At 40.7% G+C, this 24,794-nt stretch overlaps 3 protein-coding genes across 3 annotated transcripts; all 3 read right to left on the bottom strand.

Moving 5' to 3' along the window:
• Positions 1-739: 739 nt before the first annotated feature.
• On the bottom strand, positions 740-3,881 carry LOC148719537 (uncharacterized). The gene is made up of 3 exons (XM_088740124.1): positions 3,289-3,881; positions 2,563-3,196; positions 740-2,128 (listed from the first exon to the last, which is right to left on the bottom strand). Exons 1-3 carry the CDS (start codon positions 3,879-3,881, stop codon positions 740-742), a joined length of 2,616 nt encoding a protein of 871 aa, XP_088596250.1.
• A 3,763-nt stretch (positions 3,882-7,644) lies between these two features.
• LOC148719536 (QRFP-like peptide receptor) lies at positions 7,645-10,051 on the bottom strand. Its single transcript, XM_088742028.1, has one exon. It carries the CDS (start codon positions 9,883-9,885, stop codon positions 8,875-8,877), a length of 1,011 nt encoding a protein of 336 aa, XP_088598154.1. The 5' UTR covers positions 9,886-10,051; the 3' UTR covers positions 7,645-8,874.
• A 2,882-nt stretch (positions 10,052-12,933) lies between these two features.
• LOC148719535 (uncharacterized) lies at positions 12,934-13,758 on the bottom strand. The gene has a single exon (XM_088740123.1). The coding sequence runs from the start codon at positions 13,756-13,758 to the stop codon at positions 12,934-12,936; it is 825 nt and encodes a 274-aa protein (XP_088596249.1).
• Between the last annotated feature and the right edge of the window lie 11,036 nt (positions 13,759-24,794).

The raw sequence follows: 24,794 nt of genomic DNA, 5'->3' as shown, positions 1-24,794 counted from the left end.
TACCAAATTGTCATTTCGGTGCGGGCGAATTTCGCGGATAGTTCTGGAGTAAAAATATCGCGTGATATTTGTACTCGTTTCGCGCGTTATTTGTACTCTACGAAGCATAGTTGGATAATAAGGAGTCTTCACAGTTTTTAAAGAGATATAGCGACTGAAAATATAATTCAGAGAAATAATGAAATTCACTCTACTCAGAAAGGTTTTGCTATCAAATACCGTGATAAAACAGTAGGATATCTCGCAGGGTGCATTATATTCGAAAAAGTGTAGCCCAGAGAAAAGCTGTTTTCTACGTACGAAGCTTTTTTAAAAGTACAAAACGTCTATCCTCAGGTAAACTTTACCCTCAAACGGTCCAGAGATGAGACAAAAGTACCGAAATAAAAACCCAGGAATAATAATAATTCAAACAAATGCTTTCTTTTCCCAGGAGTCTACAAAGTATGTACCCTGAAAATAAACTAATAATTATCGCCGCGATAACGTCGAAACAACAGCTAGAACGTGCATACGTTGTGTACAATTTACTGATTCCCTTGAATGAAACTTTTGAAATGATATGTCTTCTGGGATATCTTTGAACTATGATGAGCTCGCAAAAGATGCGAAGTTAGTTTAGAGAACAAGTATAAACTGAAAATCCTACACAAATTTCGAGATAGGACTGAAAAAAAACAAGAAAATTTTCAATTTTCGTTTAATTTTCGTGGAGCCCTATTCCGAAATCTAAGTAGTACTAGGCAGTCATTGGACCATGTCCATGACTAGCGCAATTGCGACAAACACTTTCTCTCGTGGCTAAAAAGCCCAATTCTAGAACGGCAGACACGGCCGCATCCACTGCACACGAAGCTCTTCTATCGTCGGCTTCAGCTTTCAGCCTTTCCTCTCCCGCCTGGAGTGCCAGACTGCACACAGACCTCCAATCACTCCGATCGGCAGCATGTAGCTCCCAGTTATCTGTCGGCAGGCCAGTGGCGAGCATATCTCTCTTGCATACGTCCTTGAAACGCAGCTTAGGTCTGCCAACAGGCCTCGAACCGGATTCCAACTCGCCATACAGCAAATCCTTAGGGATTCGCCCATCCTCCATCCGGTACACATGACCGAGCCACCTCAGTCTGCGCTGTCTTATCAGGATGAACATCGAGGGGATATTGGCTCTTGCAAGTACCTCATTGTTAGAGACCTTATCTGTCCATGAGATGGAGAGGATGCGACGAAGACATCTCATTTGGAAGATGTTTAAGCGCTTCTCCTGACTAGCGTAGGTAGTCCAAGACTCGCTACCAAACAATAAGGTGCTCACGATGCAGGCACGATACACAGCAACTTTAGTTTGGGTAGTTAGCTTCTTGTTCTCACAGACACGGGCAGACAGCTTAGCCATGTTGGTTGCAGACTTGCCAATTCTCTTTCCAATCTCCACTTCAAGGGAGTTGTTGTTTGAGGTGGTGGAGCCGAGATAGGTAAACTGTGTGACGGCTTCCAAAGTGTAATCTTTGATCGTTACGGTGGGTGTGGCTGCATTGTCCTGGCACATGACTTTCGTCTTCTTTAGGCTGATTGTAAGTCTGAAGGCCTCACATGCGTCAGAAAACTGATCGAGGAGGAGTTGGAGTTTTTCAGCACTGTGAGCAACGAGGGCAACATCATCGGCAAAAAGAAGGTCACGGATAGCTACCTTACGCACTTTGGTCTTGGCACTAAGGCGTGCAGGGTTGAAGAGTTTACCATCAGAACGAGATCGTATCAGGATACCTTCTTTAGAGGACTTGAAAGCATGGTTCAGCAAAACGGAAAAGAAGATGTTAAAGAGAGTTGGGGCTAGCACACAGCCTTGTTTTACGCCACTGTTTATATCGAATGCCTCAGACCTGTTTCCATCATACTGCGCTGTACCCCGAGATCCATTATGGAAAGATTTGATGAAGCTCAGGAGTTTAGGAGGACAGCCAAGTAAGGGCAGAATCTTGAAAAGGCCGTCTCTACTAACAAGGTCAAACGCCTTTGTCAAGTCGATGAATGCAATGTAGAGTGGCTGTTGTTGCTCTTTGCACTTCTCTTGGAGTTGTCTCAAAGAGAAAATTAAGTCCACAGTCGACCGATTAGGGCGGAAACCAAACTAGGATTCAAGGTACACCCTTTCAGCAATCTTTTGAAGGCGGTATAATGCTACTCGGGCAAACAGCTTTCCAGCAATGCACAGAAGTGAGATGCCACGGTAATTGTTGCGATCACTGCGGTCTCCTTTGTTCTTGTATAGGGTTGAGATAATAGAATCCCTCATCTCCTGTGGAACGTATCCCTCTTTCCAGCATTTGCAGAGTAGCTGGTGGAGATTGTCGAGCAATTGGTTTCCACTGCATTTGAAGACCTCAGCCGGGATACCGTCAAGCCCAGGGGCCTTTCCACCAGTCTTTTTTTTGTGTTTTCCAGACGATATGTGACTGATTGCCTTTGAGAGATCTTCCTTGGTGGGGGCCTCGTCTAGTTCAAACATGATGGGAAGCCTTTCAATGCAGTCAAGGACAGAGGGTAAGACAGAGCTCGATCTACCATGAGCTCGCTATAGTATTCCACCCAGCAATCCATCAGTCTTGATTTATTAGTAAGGATTTCACCAGTTGATGTTTTGAGTGGTGAGGACTTGGACTGTGTAGGTCCAATCGCCTTCTTGATACCCTCAAACATGCCCCTAGAATTTCCAGTGTCAGCAGCTGACTGGATCTCAGCACAGAGATTCATCCAAAAGTTGTTAGCACAGATCTTACATTTTTCATTCGCACGACGCCTGGCCTCCTGAGGTGCTTCCACAGAGCTGGGTGATGGATTACGCTGATGGTTCTGCAGGGCATTCCTCTTTGCGTCGATGAGCGACTGAAGAGTCACGATGTTTGCATTGAACGAATCCTGGCTTTTGCCTATATTCTTGCCAAAGGCCTTTAATGCTTCAGCAAGGGTGGTGTCCTTGATATGGCTCCAGTGGTCCTCTGTGTTAACTTCCAGGCAGTCTCCGAGTTTCGAGCTCAGGATGTCGTTGAATATAGAGACATTTTCAGGAATGGCGGTGGCAGAAGCATTAATGCGAAGTGTAGCAGATTGTTTGACACGATGGAACTTCTTTGGACGTAACTGGATCTTCGTGCAGACAAGGGAGTGATCCGTGTCACAATCAGCACTGTGGTATGTCCTGGTAGTACGAATGTTATTAAGGCGTTCCCGTCTCGAGATGATGAGGTGGAGTTGGTGCCAGTTTTTAGATCTGGGGTGCACCACGAGAACCTATGGCGCATCTTCATGCCAAAGAATGTGTTTGTAATACAGAGGTGATGATAGGTGCAAAGCTCTAGAAGGCATTGACCATTTTCATTGCATTTGCCAACACCAAAGTGACCAAGACAATCAGGCCAGGAGCCTTGATCGTTGCCCACTCTAGCGTTGAAATCGCCGAGGAGAATCAGCACTTCGTTGTTTGGGATATGTTTGATAGCATCATCCAATTGGCTGTAAAAGGTATCCTTGGCATCGGTACTCGAAGCCAGGGTTGGAGCGTAGACAGAAAGCAAATTGGTGGGACCTAGATCGGTATTGAGTTTTATGTGCATGATGCGCTCAGGCCTGGTTGAGCCCGGCTCCACCATCTGTACTAGCTTGTTGCTGACAGCAAAACCAGCTCCATGTACTCTAGGCTCATCTTCATCTCTACCCTGCCCGAAAAATGTGTATTCCTTTTCCGTTAGGCTTCCGCAACCAGCTATGCGCGTTTCCTGTAAAGCAGCGATATCAACTTTGAGCCTAACCAATTCTCTGCTGATGACAGCTGTTTTGCGTGCCCCATCAATGTCGCGTATGTCCTTGGTAAGTCCAGTCAACATCGTTCGGACGTTCCAACTCCTAAGTGTAAGAGCTGATCTTCTAATAGATCCTTGATTCTTAGGTGAATAAGTCGCAGCCCACTTGTCAGACTGTTTCCAGACTTAAGTCCTGCTCACCCCAGCAAGACAGGCGGGCAGTGGCGGGAAAGCACCTTATTGACGGGGGGCTGCCCAGTTTAAGCGGGCGGTAGTTATTCAATGGGGCTAAAAAGCCCCTCCCACTGTCAGGAATGACCCCTGGCGTCTGGCTCTACGCCAATCGAGCCATGACTTAGAACCGGTAACTGCCACTCCCCGGTTTGTTTCCATGCCAGGCGAAGCAGTAGGGCATGCCAAAGTTGCTTCTCCATGCGCTTGCGTGGGCGGTTGATATGGAGATACTGGTTTGCCTAAGTCCCAGAATCCCCCTCTCGGTCTTGCTGGTGGAGTCCGAAGGAAAGGCAGGGCCAGTACGTTCGGGACCAGGTCGACTGCAGGAGTTGCCAGAAAATGATATAGCGTCAAAACTGCCTGACAGGGCTCCACTCCGGTTTTTCTGTCGGGGTCTGCTCCCTTAGCCTTTAGCTATCCCTAGCCACTACAAGGCAGTGGGACCGTAACCCTGGTTAAGGGAGGCTAAGGGTGTGCTAACACTTGCCCAAGGTGTCCACCCAGGCTAGTGGAGGGAAGGAAGCGCCTTATTTTTCCTTTTCTAGACCGGCTCCAAGCAAGGTCTAGCCACTACCCACAAATCTAAGTAATTAATTAGCAAATGAGTGTGAATAACCAGCAATAAGCCTTGCCTCAAATAACACCAACTTAATTCGCCATGACACCAGCAGTAAAGCAACTGAGCAGATCTTTAAGACCCTGACCAAAATTTCCACTGAAAATAAAACAGATACAAGATTATATAGCACAATTTGATAATGACATAATCACGGCGATGATAGCGAGAACACAAGATGACATCATTGCTGTAGCATCAGGTCAGCGGTTATATTTAGCGCATGCCTACTAGAATAAAGTATGTTCATTTCCATCCGCCATCCTGGGTGTATGTCGTGTCTTTTCGAAGAACACTTCAATTGCAGAGTCTGATGGATAGAGTATCAGGAAACAAACAGTAATGTGTGACAACCAAGACAATGCGAACGTTATCACGATAGCAATGCACATCTTCAGTAAATTTCTTTCTCTCTTCAAACTCTCATTTCTTGTGTTGTTTCATAGCTCGCCTGGCATCACTTGGAATTTGATTTTTATCGCAATAGCAAAGTAGATTATGGCAATTATAACCAAAGCCGGTACAAATCAGAATACAACGAGCCATGTCGGGTAAAAGTATTTTAAGGACGATAAGTTGCCAAATACTTCCTTCCACTGCGGAAACGGGAAAGCCCCTCAGAGGACTCCACGAGCAATTAAAAGCCATGGCAATGATCCAAGAGACGAGTATGAGGAGACAACACAGTTTTGAACTTATCAGCGGGTAACGGAGGGGGAAATATACAGCTCCGAATCAATCGACTGCTATTAGAACTAAGCTCTGAACAGATACTCAAAAGCAGATATCTCCCTAGATATCTCCCTAGACATTCAGCTTACACAACGCATCTCCAAGAGGACTGCTAATAGCCAGGAGCCGTTCATCTGCAGTGAAAAAAGGAAAAACTGTTACAGAAGATCAGACCTGGCTATATGTTTACCACGAAAAAGTCGATGGGCTTTCTCATCTCTTTTGTCTTGTAGACAATTGTTGTGATGAAAAAGTTTGCAGACACTGAGAGAACAAATAACAGGCCGCAAAAGAGGGCTTTTCCAATTAAAATAAGAACTTGCACAAACTTTAATTAAAACCTGACAGAAGGCAAGCTGTTATCCATAATTGATTAGGCATGTAATAGTTTTTTAGTCAAATTGATTCCCTAAATTAATTCTATGTCAAGTAACCAGTTCTGCGATATATTTGTTTGTTCCAAAGAGCCTTTAATAACTGAGAGGTTCTTCGAGTCAAAACTCTCCCCACCGAAGTTTTGTACTGGTCGCTATTTCTTTTCGCCTGCTATTCTTTTCTTTTAAGCCAAAATATTAGAAACAGAGTTTAGCGAAGTAACCCAAACGATTTTCTTTTGTCACTGGCGTCCTGTAATAAAGTCTTGATATTGAGGAGATTGGTTTCTTTGTATCCTTTTCATAAATTGACAAACCTATATTTGTGTACGTGTTAGATTCATAGCTAAATTAGTGACCAAGAAGCTTCAAGGTTTTCAGTTTTATTACTGACATGGTCTTTGATCAGCAAACATCAACACCACGTGTACAGTCTCACTTATGACTTGAATCAGCTTGACTGATTCGGCGAGAAATATCTTACTTTTGATCAATTCTCTCTTAACCCCGTTTTTTTGTCTCTCTCTTTTGGCCGATATCTTCTTCAATAAAGAAATTATTTCATGAAAACTATTTGGACTTTACTTACTTTACGAAGTTAATACAGTCGACCTTGTATTAAGCGGTACCCTATTATCGGTTTTCAAAGTCCGCAAAAGTTTACCATTAATTACTGTAATTTACCTCTATTACAAGCGGTCGCGATCACTCTTCACTGAGTCTCAACGGTTGCATTTCGCCTGCACCTGTATTGAACGGTGACTCAAAGCGGATCACTCAGATAACCCTGACAAAAATCTTTCTGTGAAATTTAAAAAATGTTTATCTCCCAAAATCAATGTTAGTAGTATATTTTTTAACCTTTTTTTTGTAATATTACTTGTCTGTGTAACCTGTATTAAGCGGTCATGCCATAATTCCGACTGTAGTCTAGTTAATTAGTTTATGTTTATGTGTGCGAGATAATTTTCGCGTTTAACTTTCCGCGGACAAAGAACTTATTTTAGGGTTCATCCATGTGATTTCCTTTTGCAGTGGTCGCGTAACAAGGGAGTATCAATTCTACAAAGGAGATCTTTGGAAAACTATTAACGAACCATCCCCGAACACATTCGATTCTCATTGGATTGAAAGTTTAAAAGTTCTCTAATCGAGAAACCAAGAGTAAGGAAAGAAATTAATTGGCTGGGATTTCGGAAAGTTCCATCCGCTGTTTGCTGTCTTTTTTGTTGCTGTACATTGGGTCTGTGTAGCACAGCCAGACACAGATAATCTATAATAAGACGAGCAGTCAGCCGCCCGTACAGTACAATGAAATTCACGGCTGAAATATCAGACTCAAAAATTGTATTCTTGACACAAAAGTGTACAGAACCGAGAGATTTAACAGGAAAATCATAGTCACGTCATCCACTAGACGTAAAATAAGGATCATGTCCAAGAAGGAGAAGCGCTACCGTGCCATTTGAAAACAAATTCGACACGCGCTATAATGAGAACAACAAGAGTTTCAATGGTTGTGAAGCTCACCTTGCACTTGTTTGTCTCAAATTTTTTTCTGTTCCATTCTATAGTCTTCAGTGTCCGCCGAGAAGCGTTGTGCAAAAATATAAGAAGAGAGCTGAAATAATTTTTATGTTTTTAAGCTGTTTGTCAGACACGGTTTGAAATTGGTTTCTTCACCGCATAAGATGCTTTAGTAAATGATGTGGGTCGATTTTAAATATGGCAAAAAATGGACCAAGTTGGAGATTGCTTGGAGCCTAGGTTTTTCAGTTTCCTATTGCTAATTTTATTCAGTTTAACTAAAAGTGTTTTAATAACGGTGTGAATAGGCAGTAAGTGTCAGAAGCTACCCACAGAAAGGCAAATAGCAATGAAAACGTGAAACTGTCATCATAGCTTTGTTTAATTATCATTAATATCTACTCATACTAAGCCTTTAAAGGTTAACATGCGCGGTGAGATGCTAGGTAGTTTTGGGCTCTGTTCCCATTGTAGACTCACAGCAGTTGGACATGTCCTTATAGTTACAGGCCTCCTTGGTCGGCTGCCTTCTGCTTCTCAAAGGTTTGTCGCTCCTAGAGGAAGATAGCTGCAAAACGGCTCCCATTATTTTGGTCGTCTCATTAGTAAGAACTTGCTGAAATTTAGTTTACATCTTGATGCACTCTGTGTCATTTATTCACAATGAAAAGAAATGTGACCAAAGTTTTTTTTTAAAAACTTCTGTTCGTTAGGTTTTATGAAGAGAGGTGATTTTCTCTCCTCTAGATTATCATAATCTTATTTACTGGTATTTATTAGACTAATCGTGATCCCAAACTCAAAACCAGTCCTTGAAGCTTTCTTGATACCATTTGTTTTTCATATTGATCAAAAAATTCGCTATTTATAAGTAAAGTCTAAAGCTTTAAAAACCGTATGATATTCACAATAGAACCGTAAATCCTGAGGCCAGATCGAGAGTTCAAACTGACAACGATTAGAACCGTTGGACAAAGTTTCTCTTGGTATAAGACCAATTATTTAATGTCATTCACTAATTTCGCGAAACAACTGAATTTAATGAGTTCTAAAGATATCCCAGTTTATCTCAATAACATTCAATATAACATTTGATAAATCAATTTGCATGTACAGCTGATTATAGATAAGCGAAAAAGAGGAAGAACCTTGAACTTCCCTTTTATCGAAAGCTAGGTTAAAAAATCTCGGACGCAATAAAGCAAGGCTTCCCTTAAAGCAGCTCCAGATATTACTGAGAACTTGACGCTAACGCTTGGATGAATTAAAATAAATGTAAGGAGTTTTTAGAGCAGTTTGGCCAAGTCAGAAATTATAAAGGCAGAGCTTATTTCCACTAAACAGTGAATCAAGCAATTAATGGATGTTTCACGTCGCACCAACTATGTCGTAAGTTTGTTTATTTTTAGGGAGAAAGAACCAATCGGTATGGTGAGCCAAGTCAACCTTTAGATAAGTTTGAACAACATGCAAAAGGCTGGGCTGAAAACGATAACTAAGCAGCCTCATTAACTAACTAACTATTAACTAACTATTATCAATTTACATGGCGCATATTTACATGTGCTGATCAATAGCGCTTAACATGTTCTTGTTAAGGTTGAGATCGGACAGCATTCGTAGAAAAACAGCTAAGGAAATTCTTAAGACCTTGACGATAACTACCACTGAAAATAAAACAGATACAAGGGTTTAAAACACAGTATGAGCGAGCAAGAAAACTGGTGATAGCTCCAGAGTATTGGAAACTACAAGATGATTTCATGGCGCTGTCTGAAGAACGGTGTAAGGAAATGCTCACGATAGAGAATGGCAGCCAGCATACAACAAAAACCAACACGACGGCAACGGACATCTTCAGAACATTCCTCTCTCTCTTCAAACGCTGATTTCTTGCGTTTGCTGATGGCTCGCCTGGAATCTTCTGGGATTTAATTCTCAAGGCGATGGCAAAGTAAATTATGGCGATCGAAACCAAAGGAACATAGATGACAACAATGGTCAATCCCAGAAAGTAGTCTTCTAACGATGATGACTCTCCAAATGCGTCATTCCACTGCCACCAACAAACCAGCCCGTCTGAATACTCGACAACTTTGAAGGCGAATAAGTATGGGCAATGGACTGCCATAGCAACGATCCAAATAACAAGTATGAAGAAGCGGCACTGTTTTGAACTGATTAATGGGGAGCGGAGAGGAAATACCACAGCTACAAATCGATCTACTGCTATCAGAACCAGGCTCTGAACTGACACAGCTGTGGAGACATCTGTAGCGAAGGTACTCAGCTTACATAACGCTTGCCCAAGGGGACCACTGATCAGCCACTTGCTGGCCGTGTTAATTGCTGTCAACTTCCCCGTAAAGGAGAAAATAGGATACAACAGATCGGACATGGCCATGTTTACAATCAAGAGGTTGATTGGTGTTCTCAGTGTTTTAGTCCTATAGACAATGATTCCAATGAAGGTATTTCCAGCCAGTGACACAACAGTTAGCAGACAGTAAGCAAAGGTGTAACCAATTTTTTGTGCTGTGGGGTTGAAGCAAGTCGACATGGACTGTGTTCCATTCATCGTTACGCCGGTTACGTTTACAGACATTTTCCGGCACCAGGAGATCAGGTTTGTCTTTAGCAAGCAGCTTTGCGTTGGCTAGTTCTATTCTGCTTAAACCAGAAAAAAAAAAAACATAGCTTATGAATTTCAGATGTATAAAACATGCCTAATTAATAAACATACCTAAAAATTTGAGATAATTGACAGTCTACACCCGGAATCTCCTCCAACGGAGGTAACTAGAGCGGGAGTTTAATAGCTTTTGTTTGAATAATATAATCGATATATTTTTTCAATCAGGCGTATGATGGGAAAAGGAGAGAATTTTCGAAAGTTATAAGTGAATCTAACTATTAGTATTATTAGTTACGTATGATGCACGATCCTCGCAGTAGATAGCGCTATTTATGCAATAGCGAAAATCAGACCTGAAAAAAATCAGGCCTGTACGGGATTAATTTTCAGGTCTGATTTTCGCTATTGCATAAATAGCACTATCTACTGCGAGGATCGTGCATCATACGTATCTAATACCGCAGTTCAAAATATGTGAACTTCATATATTCATTGTATCTGAGTATTATTAGTGTTGCGTGTTAACGGAATGAAAAGAAAACGACGCCAGAAATTTCCCAGTTACAGATACTGGAAGCTGGAACGCTGCAATGTTTTGTCGTGCGGCGACATATCAATAAAAAATTCATTTTCAATTTTTGTGTCATCGAAAGTTTAATCCAGCCTGGAAGTTACTCAGTAGCCTCGTTACTCAGTAGAGGAGTTGGAGTTTTATGTTGTTGAAAATTCTACAAATTTGCTAGAACTTATAATGAAAAAGAAGAGCTTAGGACAGTATAAGGCCGATATTTAATTTTATGTACGTGGTTGAGGTATGCTTTTTTCTTCACGCGGGGAACTTGTTTTGCACCGAACATAATTAACAGGCTTGATTAGGCGATGGCACAAAACCAGAAAAAGCTATAAGTTTTTCTTAGGAACAGTTCGGTGGGCTCACTTGCACGAGATCACATCGTGTAAATGATTGACAGCCCTTTCAGCCTTATCAAGCTTCACGGCATCATCCGTTTTCAAAGTCTCCAAATTTTTACCCATTTACAGCTGTAATTCCTTATTGAGTCCCAACGGTTGTATTTTGCCTTTACCTGTATTGAAAAGTCTCTCAAAGCGGATCTCTCAAATAATATAGGAAAAATCTTTTTAGAAAATTTGATCCATGTTTATCTCCCGAAATCAATATTAGTAGTTTCTTTCTGAACAAGTTTTTGTGCATTAACTGGTCGACTATGGCATAAAATGAAATTTTTAACCCTTGTTTTTAATACCCTTTGTCTATAGAATCTGTGTTAAGCGGTCACACTATAATTTTGACTGAAGTCGAGTTAATTAGTCGATATGTTTATATATGCAAGATAATTTTTGCGTATAACTGTTCGCGGGCATACAACTTATTTATCTCAGTTAATTTATTTACTTTATTTTTGCGGTGGTCGCCTAAAAAGGAAGTATCAATTCTACATAGAATATCTTTGGCAAGCTTCCTACGAACCATCCCCGAACAGGCGAACACACTCGATTCTTATTGCCGTTGGGAGTGAAAGTTCACAAGTTCTCTCATCGAGAAACCAAGAGTAAGGAAAGAAACTCATTCGCTAGGATTTCGTTAAGTTCCATGCATTCGTTGTTTGCTGTCTGTGGAGCACTTCCAGACACAAAATATAATCATTTGTAAGACGGGCAAACAGCCACTCGCCACGGTACAATGAAATTCACGGCTGAAATGTCAGACTCAGAAATTGCATTCTTGACACAAAAGCGTACAAAAGCCAGGGAAATTGATGCTTGACGCCGATGCAAACGCATTACAAAGAGACGAAGATCTCTAATTTCAAAACAGGAGTTTTCATTCTTGTTATTCACCAGGCGTAAAGAAAGGATCATGTCCAGAAAAAAGAAACGTTACCATAGCGAGAAATCCTATACAAGATGGCTGCCAAAATGGCTACGAGCAAGTGTTAAGTGCGAAAATACGGATTAAATATTGCTGCGAAGTATAAAGGAAATAAGGGGGAAATAAAAAAATATTTTGCATTTTGTACTTTTACTGCCAGAAACTCAACGTTCCCCATCATCAAAATAAATAGAGTCAAGTTCGAACCGCATTACAATGGAAAGGAAAGTGAGAAAAAACTGTTTTAGAAGCTACGTTTTCATTCTAATAACCTCACATAATAGCTACACTTTCCTCTTTCTCTTATTCTTAAAATAGGCCTTACGTTCATGGCTTCTTTAGTCTGCTACGAGGAAATGGTTGCATCGATTCGGTTCCCCATCATCATATCCAAAAGATAAGAAGTTTAACTTGCAAAGCAAACGTTTTTTTGCTCAAAAACATACCTTAGAAGGGTTTTTCATGACTTGAAATACCCCAAGCCACTGGTTGAATCTACAATCAAGCGGTTCGTTGAGAGAAGGATTTCATCTCAAGAGCCCTGCCCATCACCTGATGTACCATCGATGACTGTGAGAGTAGTGTTACCCTTCAAGGAACAGTCTTCAGCCAGTTATGCTAAAGAACTACTGAACAATCTAAGTTCCAAGTTGAACGTCACTGTTCAACCAGTGTTTTTAAGCCCTAAGCTCGAGCAACAACTTAAGGGACACGAGATTAAGCCCCTATTGTCAACCTACAATGTCTCGTATATGAATTTAAATGTAACATATGTGATTCAGGGTATGTGGGTTATACACGTGGACACTTACCCGAGCGCGTAAAAGGGCCCACTCGAAAGTCATCTTCGATTTACAAACATTATAACCTCCAACACAATAGTGAAATGCCTGAACGCTTCATTGAGCAATTCACATCATCACGAAGTGTAGCAGCAAATTTGATTGCCTCGTCAAAGAAATGTTATACACTCGCATGCGTAAGCCAACACTGAACATGCAAACAGATTCCATCCGCGCGAAGGAGTTTTTTTAGGCCGTTTATTGTAATTTATGCTTATCCGTTGTACCTTTCCTCAGTTGCGTGCTATTTAACTATTCGGAATCCTCGTCTCGAGGAAGCGATGATTAACACACAGGGCGGGCGGGGCAGGATCTCGCGTGGCTGTGAAGCCCGATCCTGGAGTGGCAGTCCCTCACGTAGTTTGCACAGACGTAGGTAGATGGGGCGCGCGCAGAGACCGCGTGTTGCTTTCTCGCCGCTCTCTTCAATATGGCCTGGACTCTGCCGTCCTCATCAGCTCTTGAGGCTCCAGCTTTGACACTGTGCCGCCAGGTATTAACATCGACAGCAGTGTCCTCCCAGATAGTTGCGTCAATGTTAGCTGCTTCGAGGTCGCGCTTTATGGTGTCTTTCAAGCGCAGCAGAGGTCTGCCGGCTCGATGGGCGCCATCGTGTAGTTCTCCGTAGAGAATCTCACGTGGCAGGCGCTGAGGCACCATGCGATGGACATGTCCAAGCCAACGAAGGCGTCTCTGAATGAGCAAGGAAGGTATTCTCAACAGATCAGCACGCGGAAGGACCTCAGTGTCTGGGACTTGATCCTGCCATTTGATGCGCAGAAGGCGTCGAAGTGAGCGGAGGTGGAACCTGTTGAGGCGACGCTCTTGTCCGGCGTAGGTCGACCAAGACTCGCTGCCACAGAGAAGAGTCGACAGGAAACAAGCTTGGTAGACGCAAACCTTGGTCCGTTCGCTCAGCAGGCTGTTGTTCCACACTCGTTTGTTGAGTTTGGCCATGACCCCTGTAGCCTTAGCGATTCTCGAGTTGACTTCGGCGTCGAAAGATGTTGAGCTTGTAACTGTGGAGCCCAGGTAGGTGAAGGCGTCCACGACCTCGAGCTGAGTGTCCTCGATTGTGATGGAAGGAGGAGACTCGGCACTCTGCGCCATGACGTAGGTCTTCTTGACGCTGATTGTCTGCCCAAACTCTCCGCAGGTAGTGGACGGCTTGTCGACCTGGTGCTGGAGACATTCCCCGCTGTGAGATGTTAAAGCAGCGTCATCTGCGAACAGCAGCTCGTGTATCAGCACCTCTTAGGTCTTGGTCTTGGCGCGGAGTCTGGAAATGTTGAAAGGTTTGCCATCTTGCCTCGTACGGACGTGGACTCCATCATCACAGTCGGGGAAGGCGTACTGGAGGAGTATCGAGAAGAATATCCCGAACAGGATTGGTGCTAGAACGCAACCCTGCTTCACTCCACTGCTGACTGGGAAGGGGTCAGAGGTGGCCCTATCAAAGCAAACCGTGCCCTGCATGTCCTGATGGAAGGAGGTAATGATTGCGAGGAGTTTGGGAGGACATGCGATCTTCTGCAGGATCTGGAAGAGCCCACTTCTGCTCACCTGAGGTCGACTAAAAGCTTTGGTGAGGTCCACGAAGGATGCTATTTAACTAGTCTCTTGATAGTGGAGTTATGATGACTCCGAAACGTCGAGCAGCAATAAATCTTTCCTGGTTTTTGATATACAGAATGATCGGCTTAAAATCGAAAAAAAGCGGAAATTTGAAGGAAACTATAGCAATATTAATGCCGTGTCTGATATTCCCTCCAGAACTCTCTTTCAAACTTGGAAATTTTTTTAAGCGGAGACATCATTGAAAGTAAGGGCTTCTCCCTCTTTTCGATCTATTTTCCATGAAATCGACAGAACTAAGAGCGTTTAAGCTCCTTGATCGGCTTCTTTCTGCTTCTCAAGGGTTTATCACTTCTTGAAGAAGATCACTTAAAAATGGCTTCCATTAGTTTGGTCGTTTCATTAGTAAGAACTTGTTGAAATTTAGTTCACATCTTGATGGACTCTGTGACATTTATCCACAATAGAACGACATTTTACTGAAGGCTTTGTAAAAAACTTCTGGTCGTTCGGCCTCATGAAGAGAGGTGAGTTTCTATCCTCTAGATTGCCTTTCATTTTATTTATTTATTACTTTTTCAGTTTCAATTTTTCCGATTTCCAGCATAGAAAAGATTGATAGTGATCCCAAACTCAAAACCGGCCTCCGTAGCTTTCTCGATACTATTAATTTTTCATATCAGAAAATTCGTTATTTACAGGTAGAATCTAAAGCTTTCAAAACCTCATGATATTTGCAATAGAACCGGAAATCCTGAAACCAGATCTAGAGTTCAATTAACGGTTAGAACCGTTGGACAAAGTTTCTCTGGGTATAAGATAAACTATGTTTAGGATGTAAGTAAATGTCTTAATTTAATACTATTCACGAATTTCGCGAAACAACTGAGTTTAATGGGATTTAAAGATATCCCAGTTTATCTCAATAACATTTGAAAGTGATTTTGCATGTACAGCTGATTAAAGATAAACGAAAAAGAGGGAAAACGTTAAACTCCGCTTCCACTGACTTTTATCGAAAGCTAAACTCTAAATTCTCGGGCGCAATAAAACAAGGCTTCACTCAAAGCAGCTCAGGACATTACTGAGAACTTGGCGCTAACGCTTGGATGAAATAAAATAAATGAAAGGAATTTTTATAGCAGTTTGACCAAGTCAGAAATTTAAGGGTAGCGCTTATTTTCACTAAACAGTGAGTCATGCAGTTGATAAATGTTTCACGCCGCACCAACTACGTCGGCATAGTAGGCCAAGTCAATCTTTGGATAAGGGTGAACAACATGCAAAAGGCTGGGGCGAAAACGATACCAAAGCAACCTCATCCGTAGAACAACAACTGAGGAAATTCTTAGGACCTTGACGATAATTACCACTGAAAGTAAAACAGATAAAAGGGTTTACAGCACAATATGAGTGAGCAAGAAAAATGGCGATAGCTATAGAGTTTTGGAAACTGCAAGATGATATCACGGCGCTGTCTGATGAAAAGGGAAAGGAGATTGAGACCATGATACTGTATGGCAGCCAGCATACTGCAAAAACTAACACGACGACAACGGACATCTTCAGAACAATTTTCTCTCTCTTCAAACGCTGTTTTCTTGCGTTTGCTAATTGCTCGCCTGGAATCTTGTGGGATTTAATTCTTGAGGCGATGGTGACGTAAAATATGGTGATCGAAACCAAAGGGACTTTCTCGAAGGAGGTAACCACAGTGGGAGTTCAATAGCTTTCGTTTGAATAATATGATCGATATATTTTTTCAATTAGGCGTATGATAGGAAAGGGGAGAATTTTCAAAAGTCGTAAGTCAATCTAATTATTATTTTTATTATTATGATTAGTGCTGTCAACGAAATGACAAGAAAACGACGCCAGAAATTTCCAAGTTACAGATACTGACAGCTGGAACACTACAATGTTTTGTCCTGCGACGACGACTTAAGTTTAAGAAATACTTAAGTTTAAGTATTTCTTAGGTTCGAAAATAGTCGGCTCACTTGCACGTGATCACATTGTGTAAATGATTGACGGCCCCTTCCTTTCTAAGCTTCCCACTCAGTTAGTAATTTAACCAATTTGACGTCTTTTCCGACGCAGAATTAAAGTAGCAATCAATGAGGCGCCGCAACATTAACACAAGGAAAAAAAGTGTGACAACGTCCTGTACACCGACGATATTTTCATCGAAAATCCCTTATCAGTCTAATGGTAATGAAAGTTAATTTCCATTTCCAAGAATTTGCGTCTTTGTGTTAGTTTGGGAGACGAGTCGGATATTTGGAGAAAATCTTACAAATATTTAGGAAACTCTGTCAGAAAGGAACGGCCCATTTTGTTGTCGCAGGGCCTGAATAAAAGCCGATTTCTAATCTTATGTTTAGTGGTAAGTTTTTTTCTTGTCACTGAGAGAACATTTTCCACACTGAACAGAATTACACAGCTGCAGAAGTCGATGGAACAAATTCAGATAAACCTTCCGGTCTGTCTGAGGGGGAAGGACAAATGGCTGACTTGCACGCAATCATATCTTGTCCTCCTCCGGTATTCCTTATTGATTAAGGGTTTTGTAAACGATCATCTGTTCCCTTAAATTCCCGTGATCACGCACAATTTGCTAAATTACTGACTGCACGAGTAGGAGGGGCCGTCAATCATTTACATGATGTGATCACGTGCAACATAAGTTCTCCTGGTGATGAAGGAAAGCAAATCATTCAGTCCAACGACAAAATTATTTGCTGTTTTACCTTCAGTGCACCATAATAATCACTTTCAAGTCGCCATGGATGTCTATCAAAACACCTGCGTTTATTTTTAATATGTTTTCTTGCGATTCGCGGTTTCTGGCTTTTCCGTTTATCGTTCAAAAACAACAAAACAAAGAATTTACAAATCTCTTTTCTTCTTTGTCCTCTTTAACACTCCTTGTTTCTTCAAATGGAATGTGCGGTGTATCGTGTTCTGCTAACAAAGTTGTATAATACAACTCCCATCAGTCTTGTCAGTAAAAGACATATTTAACTCTATTTTTCCATTAAAAAAGTAATTTCCCTTTGGTCGATCTCCATAGAAACAGAAATTCGCTGCTTGCTTTGGGTCTTACAACCTTATCGTGGAATAAATTTTACGAACGCAAAGGAGGAACGTCTATTGAGGAAAACACCAATTTGGAACTTGTTAACTGTACTCATTTCACTAGACTTACTTGTTGAAAGTACTCCGTTAACTGAAGATGTTAATAGACTTTTCAGTTAAAAGAATGAAAAGACAGATGTCTACTCTTCCGTAGATATCAAGACAGAAAAGTTCGTTCTTTTCCAGTTTATTTTTCACACTAAACAGACAAATGTGGTAACAAAAGAGACACCATTTAAAATCAATCCGGTTAAATACTTCATCACAGTTTTATTCTTCTTTCGACTTCATCTTTGTAGTACGTCCTGGCCCAGACTCTCTTTATCGAGTAATGTTTTGGAAATATCTACGCTGATCTTGTCTTAATTTTATTTTTTTTCTGTTGAAACCGTTTCGGCCTTAAGCCGATGATATTGAATTGGCGTCTGGTACGCCAAGTAAAGGCTGTATGCAAAACGAGTGAAAACATGATATTTTTACAGTTAAAGTGTGAAAGATGTTTCAATATCCCTTAGACTGTGAAGCGATGTGAGGTAGAATCAAATTTAAGGCGAATTTTGTATTGATATGAATATGGAAAATATGAATCCTGGTGTATGGACAAATTTAACAGTTGCTCAGTACCGCTTTTTGATTGAGTTGAGTAAAAACTTTTCCATAATCTATGCAAATTATATCATACTTTGTCTACCATCCAACTATGTAGTTACAAAACTTTTCTCTCAGTTAGAGACTTTTAAAACTTGTTTTGTAACATTTATACCTTAATTATGATCATCATTATGATTATTATAAGAAGTGTGTATCCATGAGCTTTTCTGGAATTTTTACTGGACATTTTGACGCATTTGTTTTCGATTTTTAAGCATTTCATCATAATTTTTGTAAATACTTTTAGCGATTATAGTGAATAAAGTTCTTTTTTTTTGTAGTTACAAAAGAGTTCTCCTACCTCAAAGCATAAATCTCTTGTGAAAGGGTCTCAATGTGGAAGTGGCTCTGACGGTTGACAATCGTTTTTTTGTGAGAACTTTGTCGGCTAGGGGTTAAATTTTGAGGCTTTTGGTGATTGACAGTTCAATTCTTGGGCCTTCATGGTAGACGCTTATCAAATAGCTATCTTATCAGTTGAAATCGATTCTTGAGCTCTTTATTATTCAATACGAGTCAAATTAAATTAAGACCTTTTCAAAATAAACAAGTCTGGTGCGAGTGCCATATAATGAACTACTTACTCACCTTGCTCGATCCGTGCTAGTGAATATTGGCCCGCGGTTGTTGAAAAAGTCCCCTCAACAAACGAATGCTGGCTCCTACCCAAGTAAGAAAGCTCAACGACAAGGCGCGATGTCAATCTAAAAGCAAACAGGAATTGAGCACATGACGGAATGGCTAGTACCGAAATAGACTAATTTCATGAAATTGAATGAAGCTTGACAGCTGTTCTCCGAATCATCACGTACGAGTAAAATAGTTGTTCTAAAATAGGGAAATTGAGCGCGAAGTTACGTAGTATTGCTAACGGCGCCTTTTGAACCTTTAGCTGTCTGCTTTCAGCTGTTTGCACTTAAAGATGAAAACGTTCACATTAGCCATAAACGTGAGCTTTTGCCAATTTTGTCCAAAATATTTTGTAGGATATAGGAAAATTGAGTCAAATCAGAGTTAATTTTTTCCTTCTCTTTTACCGAAGACGACTACCTGCACTCATCAACGTTCCCTTAAGCTTGCTAACTTGAACCTTCCGCCAACCTCTAATCTCGAACCAAAAGCGCCTTTCTCCCTGGATTTCTGTCATAAATTTACTACAATTTAATCCCCAGTAACTCAAACCCTCGATAACTCTAACCTCCCATTACCTCGAAAAAATTTTTAGTAATTTTGAGTTTCATTTTCACTCGAGTTATCTATTGTTAAATCCGATTAAAGAGGTTATTGTACGAACAGTAAAACAGTGTACACAATTTTTCCTTTTTTCCGTTTTTTTTTTTAATTTCCCGATAACTAGAACTACCGATAACTTGAACCTTTTTCGATTTCCCGGTTCGAGTTATCGGGAATCGACTGCATTTATTTTTCGTATTGGATTTTTATTCGATTTGATTTGTTCTCATTTTCCCACTAATTGATCGGAAACTCTTTATTTGCAGGCAGAGTCTAAAAACATCAAAGCCGTATAAAATACATTGTAGAACCAGAAAACATGCAGCCAGTGTTTAAACAACGGTTTGAATCGATAAACAGAGTTTTACTTACCATAACGAAAACTATAAACAGGATGTAAGTAAATTAGTTCTCAAAGAACATTTTAATGTTTCGTGTCAATTTTCCTTAAGTTTCGTAGAGACAGTTTGTTGAGTGCGAAGTTCGCGAAGAAGATATATATCTTATTAGAAGAAGGAAAAACTGACTCCTAGAAGGAAAAACGGATTCAGAAGATCGGACATGGCCAGGTTTACCACGAAAAAGTTGATGGGCTTTCTCATGGCTCTTGCCTTGTAGACAACTGTTGCAATGAAAAAATTTCCAGACACTGAGAAAACAAATAACAGGCCGCAAAAGATGGTTTTTCCAATTCTCTCTGCTGCTAGATTCAAGGAATTCAATTTTGGCAATTCTCCATTCACCATCGCAGTGACGTTTGCCAACATTCTGGAAGTGGAGGATCAGTTTGGTCTTTAACAAGCTGTTCTCTAACTCTGGATACCACCAATTCTTTTCTAACCAAAACATGACAAAAGATTTGCATGCATATTGATTTCATTTAACAGGTAATTAATAAATTGCAAAATGCACAATTTGAACTTATATTCTTTAACAACATCCTCTAGATATATACTTTATCATAACCAAAATTGATGTCAAGAGAAAAACAGGTTCCCTTTGATGCCAGGATATCTTACATAAGATTTCAATTCTTTTCTATAACTGTTAACTGTACTCATTTACTGCACCAGACTTACTTGTTGAAAGTACTCCGTTGACTGAAGATGTTAATAGACTTTTCAGTGAAAAGAATGGAAAGACAGATATCTACTCTTCTGCAGATATCAAGACAGAAAGGTTCGTTCTTTTCCAGTTTATTTTCCATTAATCCGATTTCACACTAAACAGACATATGTGGTAATAAACCAGACACCATTTAAAATTAATCCAGTTAAATACTTCATCACAATTTTATTCTTCTTTCGACTTCGTGATTACAATACGTCCTGGCCGAAAGACTCTCAGTTTATCGAGTAATTCTTTGAAAATTTTTACGCTGATCTTGTTTTAATTGTAATTTTTTTCTGCTGAAAACGTTTCGGCCTTTAGCCGTTAATGATATTGAATTAGCGTCTAGTGCGTTAATTAAAGGCTGTATGCAAATTGTAGCCCATCACTTCTCTACACCTGAAAACAAGGGAAAACTTATGATATTTTCATAGTTAATTTACTGTAAAGCGTTTACTTGCTTAAGTATCAAGTATTTCTCCAATATTCATAGCGGTTTGAAAGATATTTTAAAGTCCCTCAGACTGTGACGCGATGTGAGGTAGATTCAATTTTAGGGGTTTGTATCGATATGAATACTGAACATACGAATCCTGGTGTATGGACAAGTTTAACAGTTGCTCAGTACCGTTTTTTGATTGAGTTGAGAGAAAAATTTTACAAAATCTATGCAAATCATATCTTACTTTGTTTACCACTAAACTATGTAGCTACAAAAGAGTTCTCCTACCTGAAAGCATAAATCTCTTGTGAAAAGGTCTCAATGTGGAGGTGGCTCTGACAGATGACAATCGTTCTTTCTTTTTTTTTGGCAACTTTGACGGCTGGGGTTAAATTTTAAGGCTTTTGGAGGTTGACAATTCAATTCTAGGGCCTTAACGGTAGACGCCTATCAAGTAGCTATGTTATCAGTTGACATCGATTCTTGAGATTTTTAGTATTTAGTATGAGTCAAATTAAATTAAGACCTTTTCAAAATGAACAAGTTTGGGGCGAGTGCCTTATGATGAACTACTTACTCACCTTACTCGTTCCTTGCTGGTGAATATGGTCCGCGGTCATTAACAAGTCCCGTCGACAAACGAATGCTGGCTCCTTCCCAAGTAAGAAAGCTCAACGGCAAGGCGCGATGTCAATTTAAAAGCAAACAGGAATTGGGCACATGACGGAATGGCTAGTACCGAAATAGCCTAATTTAATGATATTGAATGAAGCTTGACAGCTGTTCTCCAAATCATCACGTATGAGTGAGGAAGTTGTTCTAAAATAGGGAAAGTGAGCGTGATGTTAAGTATTATTGCTAACGGCGGCTTTTGAACGTTTAAAGGCTGATAGTTTCTAAAGAAACTGTTTGGGGCTGCGTCGGTGGGGGTAACGAAATAATTTGAATATATCAACAAAGTTGAAAGGGTAAATTGGCCACCGTTACGATTATAAAAGCTGACGTTTCGAGCGTTAGCCCTTCGTCGGAGCGAATAGAGGAATTGTGGGTTGTGTGTGCTTTTATGGCAGAAAATGGAGCTATGTTATTGGTGGGAACACGGCAACGAGAAAACACGAATAAATTAGTGGAATGAAAAGCGTTTGTTGATACCTGTGAGATTTAGACTGCCAGTTTCAAAGATGAGTTTTTGTTCACGGAACAAGCCCAGGTCTCTATGGAAAGAAACCGAATCGAGTTTAGTCCCATCAATATAATAGTCGTAGGTAAGAGGGGACCTCTTTTGGTAATTCTCATAACCTTGCATTTACTGGCATTAACCTTATAAAGTTTACTATCATCAGCATAAAGAACTATCTTATTGCCATCAGAAACCAACCCGGGCAAATCATTAATATAAATTATAAAAAAAAACAGCGGTCCCAGAGTTGATCGCTGGGGTACACCCGATGTACACCCTTCGCTCCGACGAAGGGCTAACGCTCGAAACGTCAGCTTTTATAATCGTAACGGTGGCCAATCTAGCATTTCAACTTTGTTGATATATTCAAATTATAATTGAGAAACAGTAGACCTCCCTCTCAGAAAGCAATGATAAGAATCATGCAATTGGAACACCTGGTCATATTTAACAGTATGAATTATCCTTTCTTGACACTTCCCAACAACAGATAGTAATGAAACCCCTCTATAATTAGTAACTGAACCTGTGTCACCATCCTTATGAATTGGGGAAATGTTAGCTTGCTTCCATAGCTGAGGGACAATGGCCCGTGTAAACGATGAATTAAATAACCAGGAGACAGGCTTAGCCAATTCAATGGCGATACATTTAAGTAGGCGAGCAGGAATAGAGTCCACACCAGCTGCCTTGTTGAGGTTTAACTTCGCCAAAATGTTCCTAACTTCACTAGGGCAAGTTGCGACAGAAATAAGGCTACCAGGATCGACCTCTTCCTTTGGATGAGAATCCCCATGTTCCAAATCATAGGATTTGGAAAAGACAGAATGAAAATGTAAATTCAATAATTTTGCCTGCTCAGATGGTTTTCTAGCACTGACTCCCTCATAAAAAAACCGATTCAGGTAGTCTCCTAAATTTGGTTTTGATGGAGTGAAACGACCAAAAACGCTTGGGATTGTATCCTTAAGAGATTCGGACAATTTAACAAGATATTCACGATAATTACTCCTTATAAGTTTCTTAGTTTCGAATCTAAGTTGTTTAAATCTCTCACGGAGTTGGATTGACGCCCCAGATTTTAACCTACCCCACAACTTCCTCTTCTTTTTGACCAACCTAAGTCCCTCCCGAGTTATCCATGGGGGATTTAGCTTCTTTTTAACTACAAACTTAGGAATGCAGTCATCAGCAGCTGCCAAAATCAAGTCCGTGACATTAACAGTAGCAGAGTTCACATCATCTTCCAAAAAGGCACCGTTCCATGGTATCCAGTGAAAGAGCTCATTCAGATCTTCAAGATTCACTTTCTTGAAATCATAAACTTGTCTTGGGGAAGATTTACAAGAACGACCACTTTGCAACTTAATGTCAACACAGGATGATGGTCAGATACAAAACCATCTTGGATCACTTGAATATTCGATATCAATCTTGGAGAAGTTGTCAAAATCAGGTCCAAAATATTGGCATTGAGACAAAAAATGGTCATTACATACATACATCATACATACATACATACATAGATACATACATACATACATACATACATACATACATAGAATCAAGTCACACTTTATACATACATACATACATACATACGTACCTATGTATGTATGTACGTACGTACGTACGTACCTACCTACCTACATACATACATACATACATACATAGACACATGGAGGGATTAAACTTGGTGTCCGTGAAACATTGCTCGATACAGTAGTAGAGTGGGTATAATGTGTGGTAGGCAGAAAAAAACAACTACATATACATCCCTACAGACCTGTTGCGTGGTTGCCCACTCATCAGGGGATTTTAATTGCAGAATAATGCAATACCATCACTTATATACTATACTCATTGCTGATGAACATGGTTTATGCAGTGTGAAAAGTGTCAAGTCAGCTGTTGCGTAGGAGTGCTTTGTTTATGTGTCGGCAGGAAGAGACGAGTTCGTTACGCTTGTTGAGTGTTGATAGGTCTGGGTGGCAGATGATCAGGAATTTCTCTTTAAGGCATAGGTAGCATCGTTTGCTTGAGCTGCTGTAGGGCAGGTGGGAAGATAGGATGCGCCAGGTGATGGAATAATCGATGTTGTCTTTTGAGTGTCCAGATGTATTTGCTGCGCTCGGTGGAGTTGCGGTGTTTTGCGTGTCGGAATGATGAGGTGTGGTTGTTGTAGCGGGACTTAAAGTCGTTTGCAGTGAGTCCAATGTATGTGTCTGTCGTGCTGTTGTCTTTACGCGTAATAGTAGCGTGGTATATGACAGATTGTTGGAGGCAGTTTCCGTCTAGAGGGCATGAGTTTTTCTGTCGGCAGTTGCATTTCTTGTTGTTGTTTGCGGTAGAGGTGTCGGTTGTGGCGGTGGCGTTAGCCTTTACGTGGGAGGTGAGGATTCTTTTGTTGTGGTTGTCGATGATTTGTTTGTATTGTCCATGCAGCTGTAGCTAATCTTGATTGTGTTTCTGTTGAAAAATTTGCGGAGCTTATGGTCTTTGGGGAAGTGTTTGTCAATCAGCGCGAGGAATTTATGTCCGATGTTAGTGCTGGTGTTCTTGGTGAAAGGCGGGTTGTACCAGAGGATGTTGTTGGGTTGTCGGTTCTTCCCGCCGACACAGAAACAAAGCCCTCCTACGCAACAGCTGACTTGACACTTTTCACACTGCATAAACCATGTTAATTAGCAATTAGTATAGTATATATAAGCGATGGTATTGCATTATTCTGCCATTAAAATCCCCTGATGAGTGGGCAACCACGAAACAGGTCTGTCGGGATGTATATGTAGTTGTTTTTTTCTGCCTACTACACAT

This window comes from Stylophora pistillata, chromosome 12 (genome assembly GCF_964205215.1).
Source record: "Stylophora pistillata chromosome 12, jaStyPist1.2, whole genome shotgun sequence".
Classification (NCBI taxonomy): domain Eukaryota; kingdom Metazoa; phylum Cnidaria; class Anthozoa; order Scleractinia; family Pocilloporidae; genus Stylophora; species Stylophora pistillata.
Note: the sequence above shows the minus strand (reverse complement) of the source record. Positions and strands in the feature narration are given on the sequence as shown.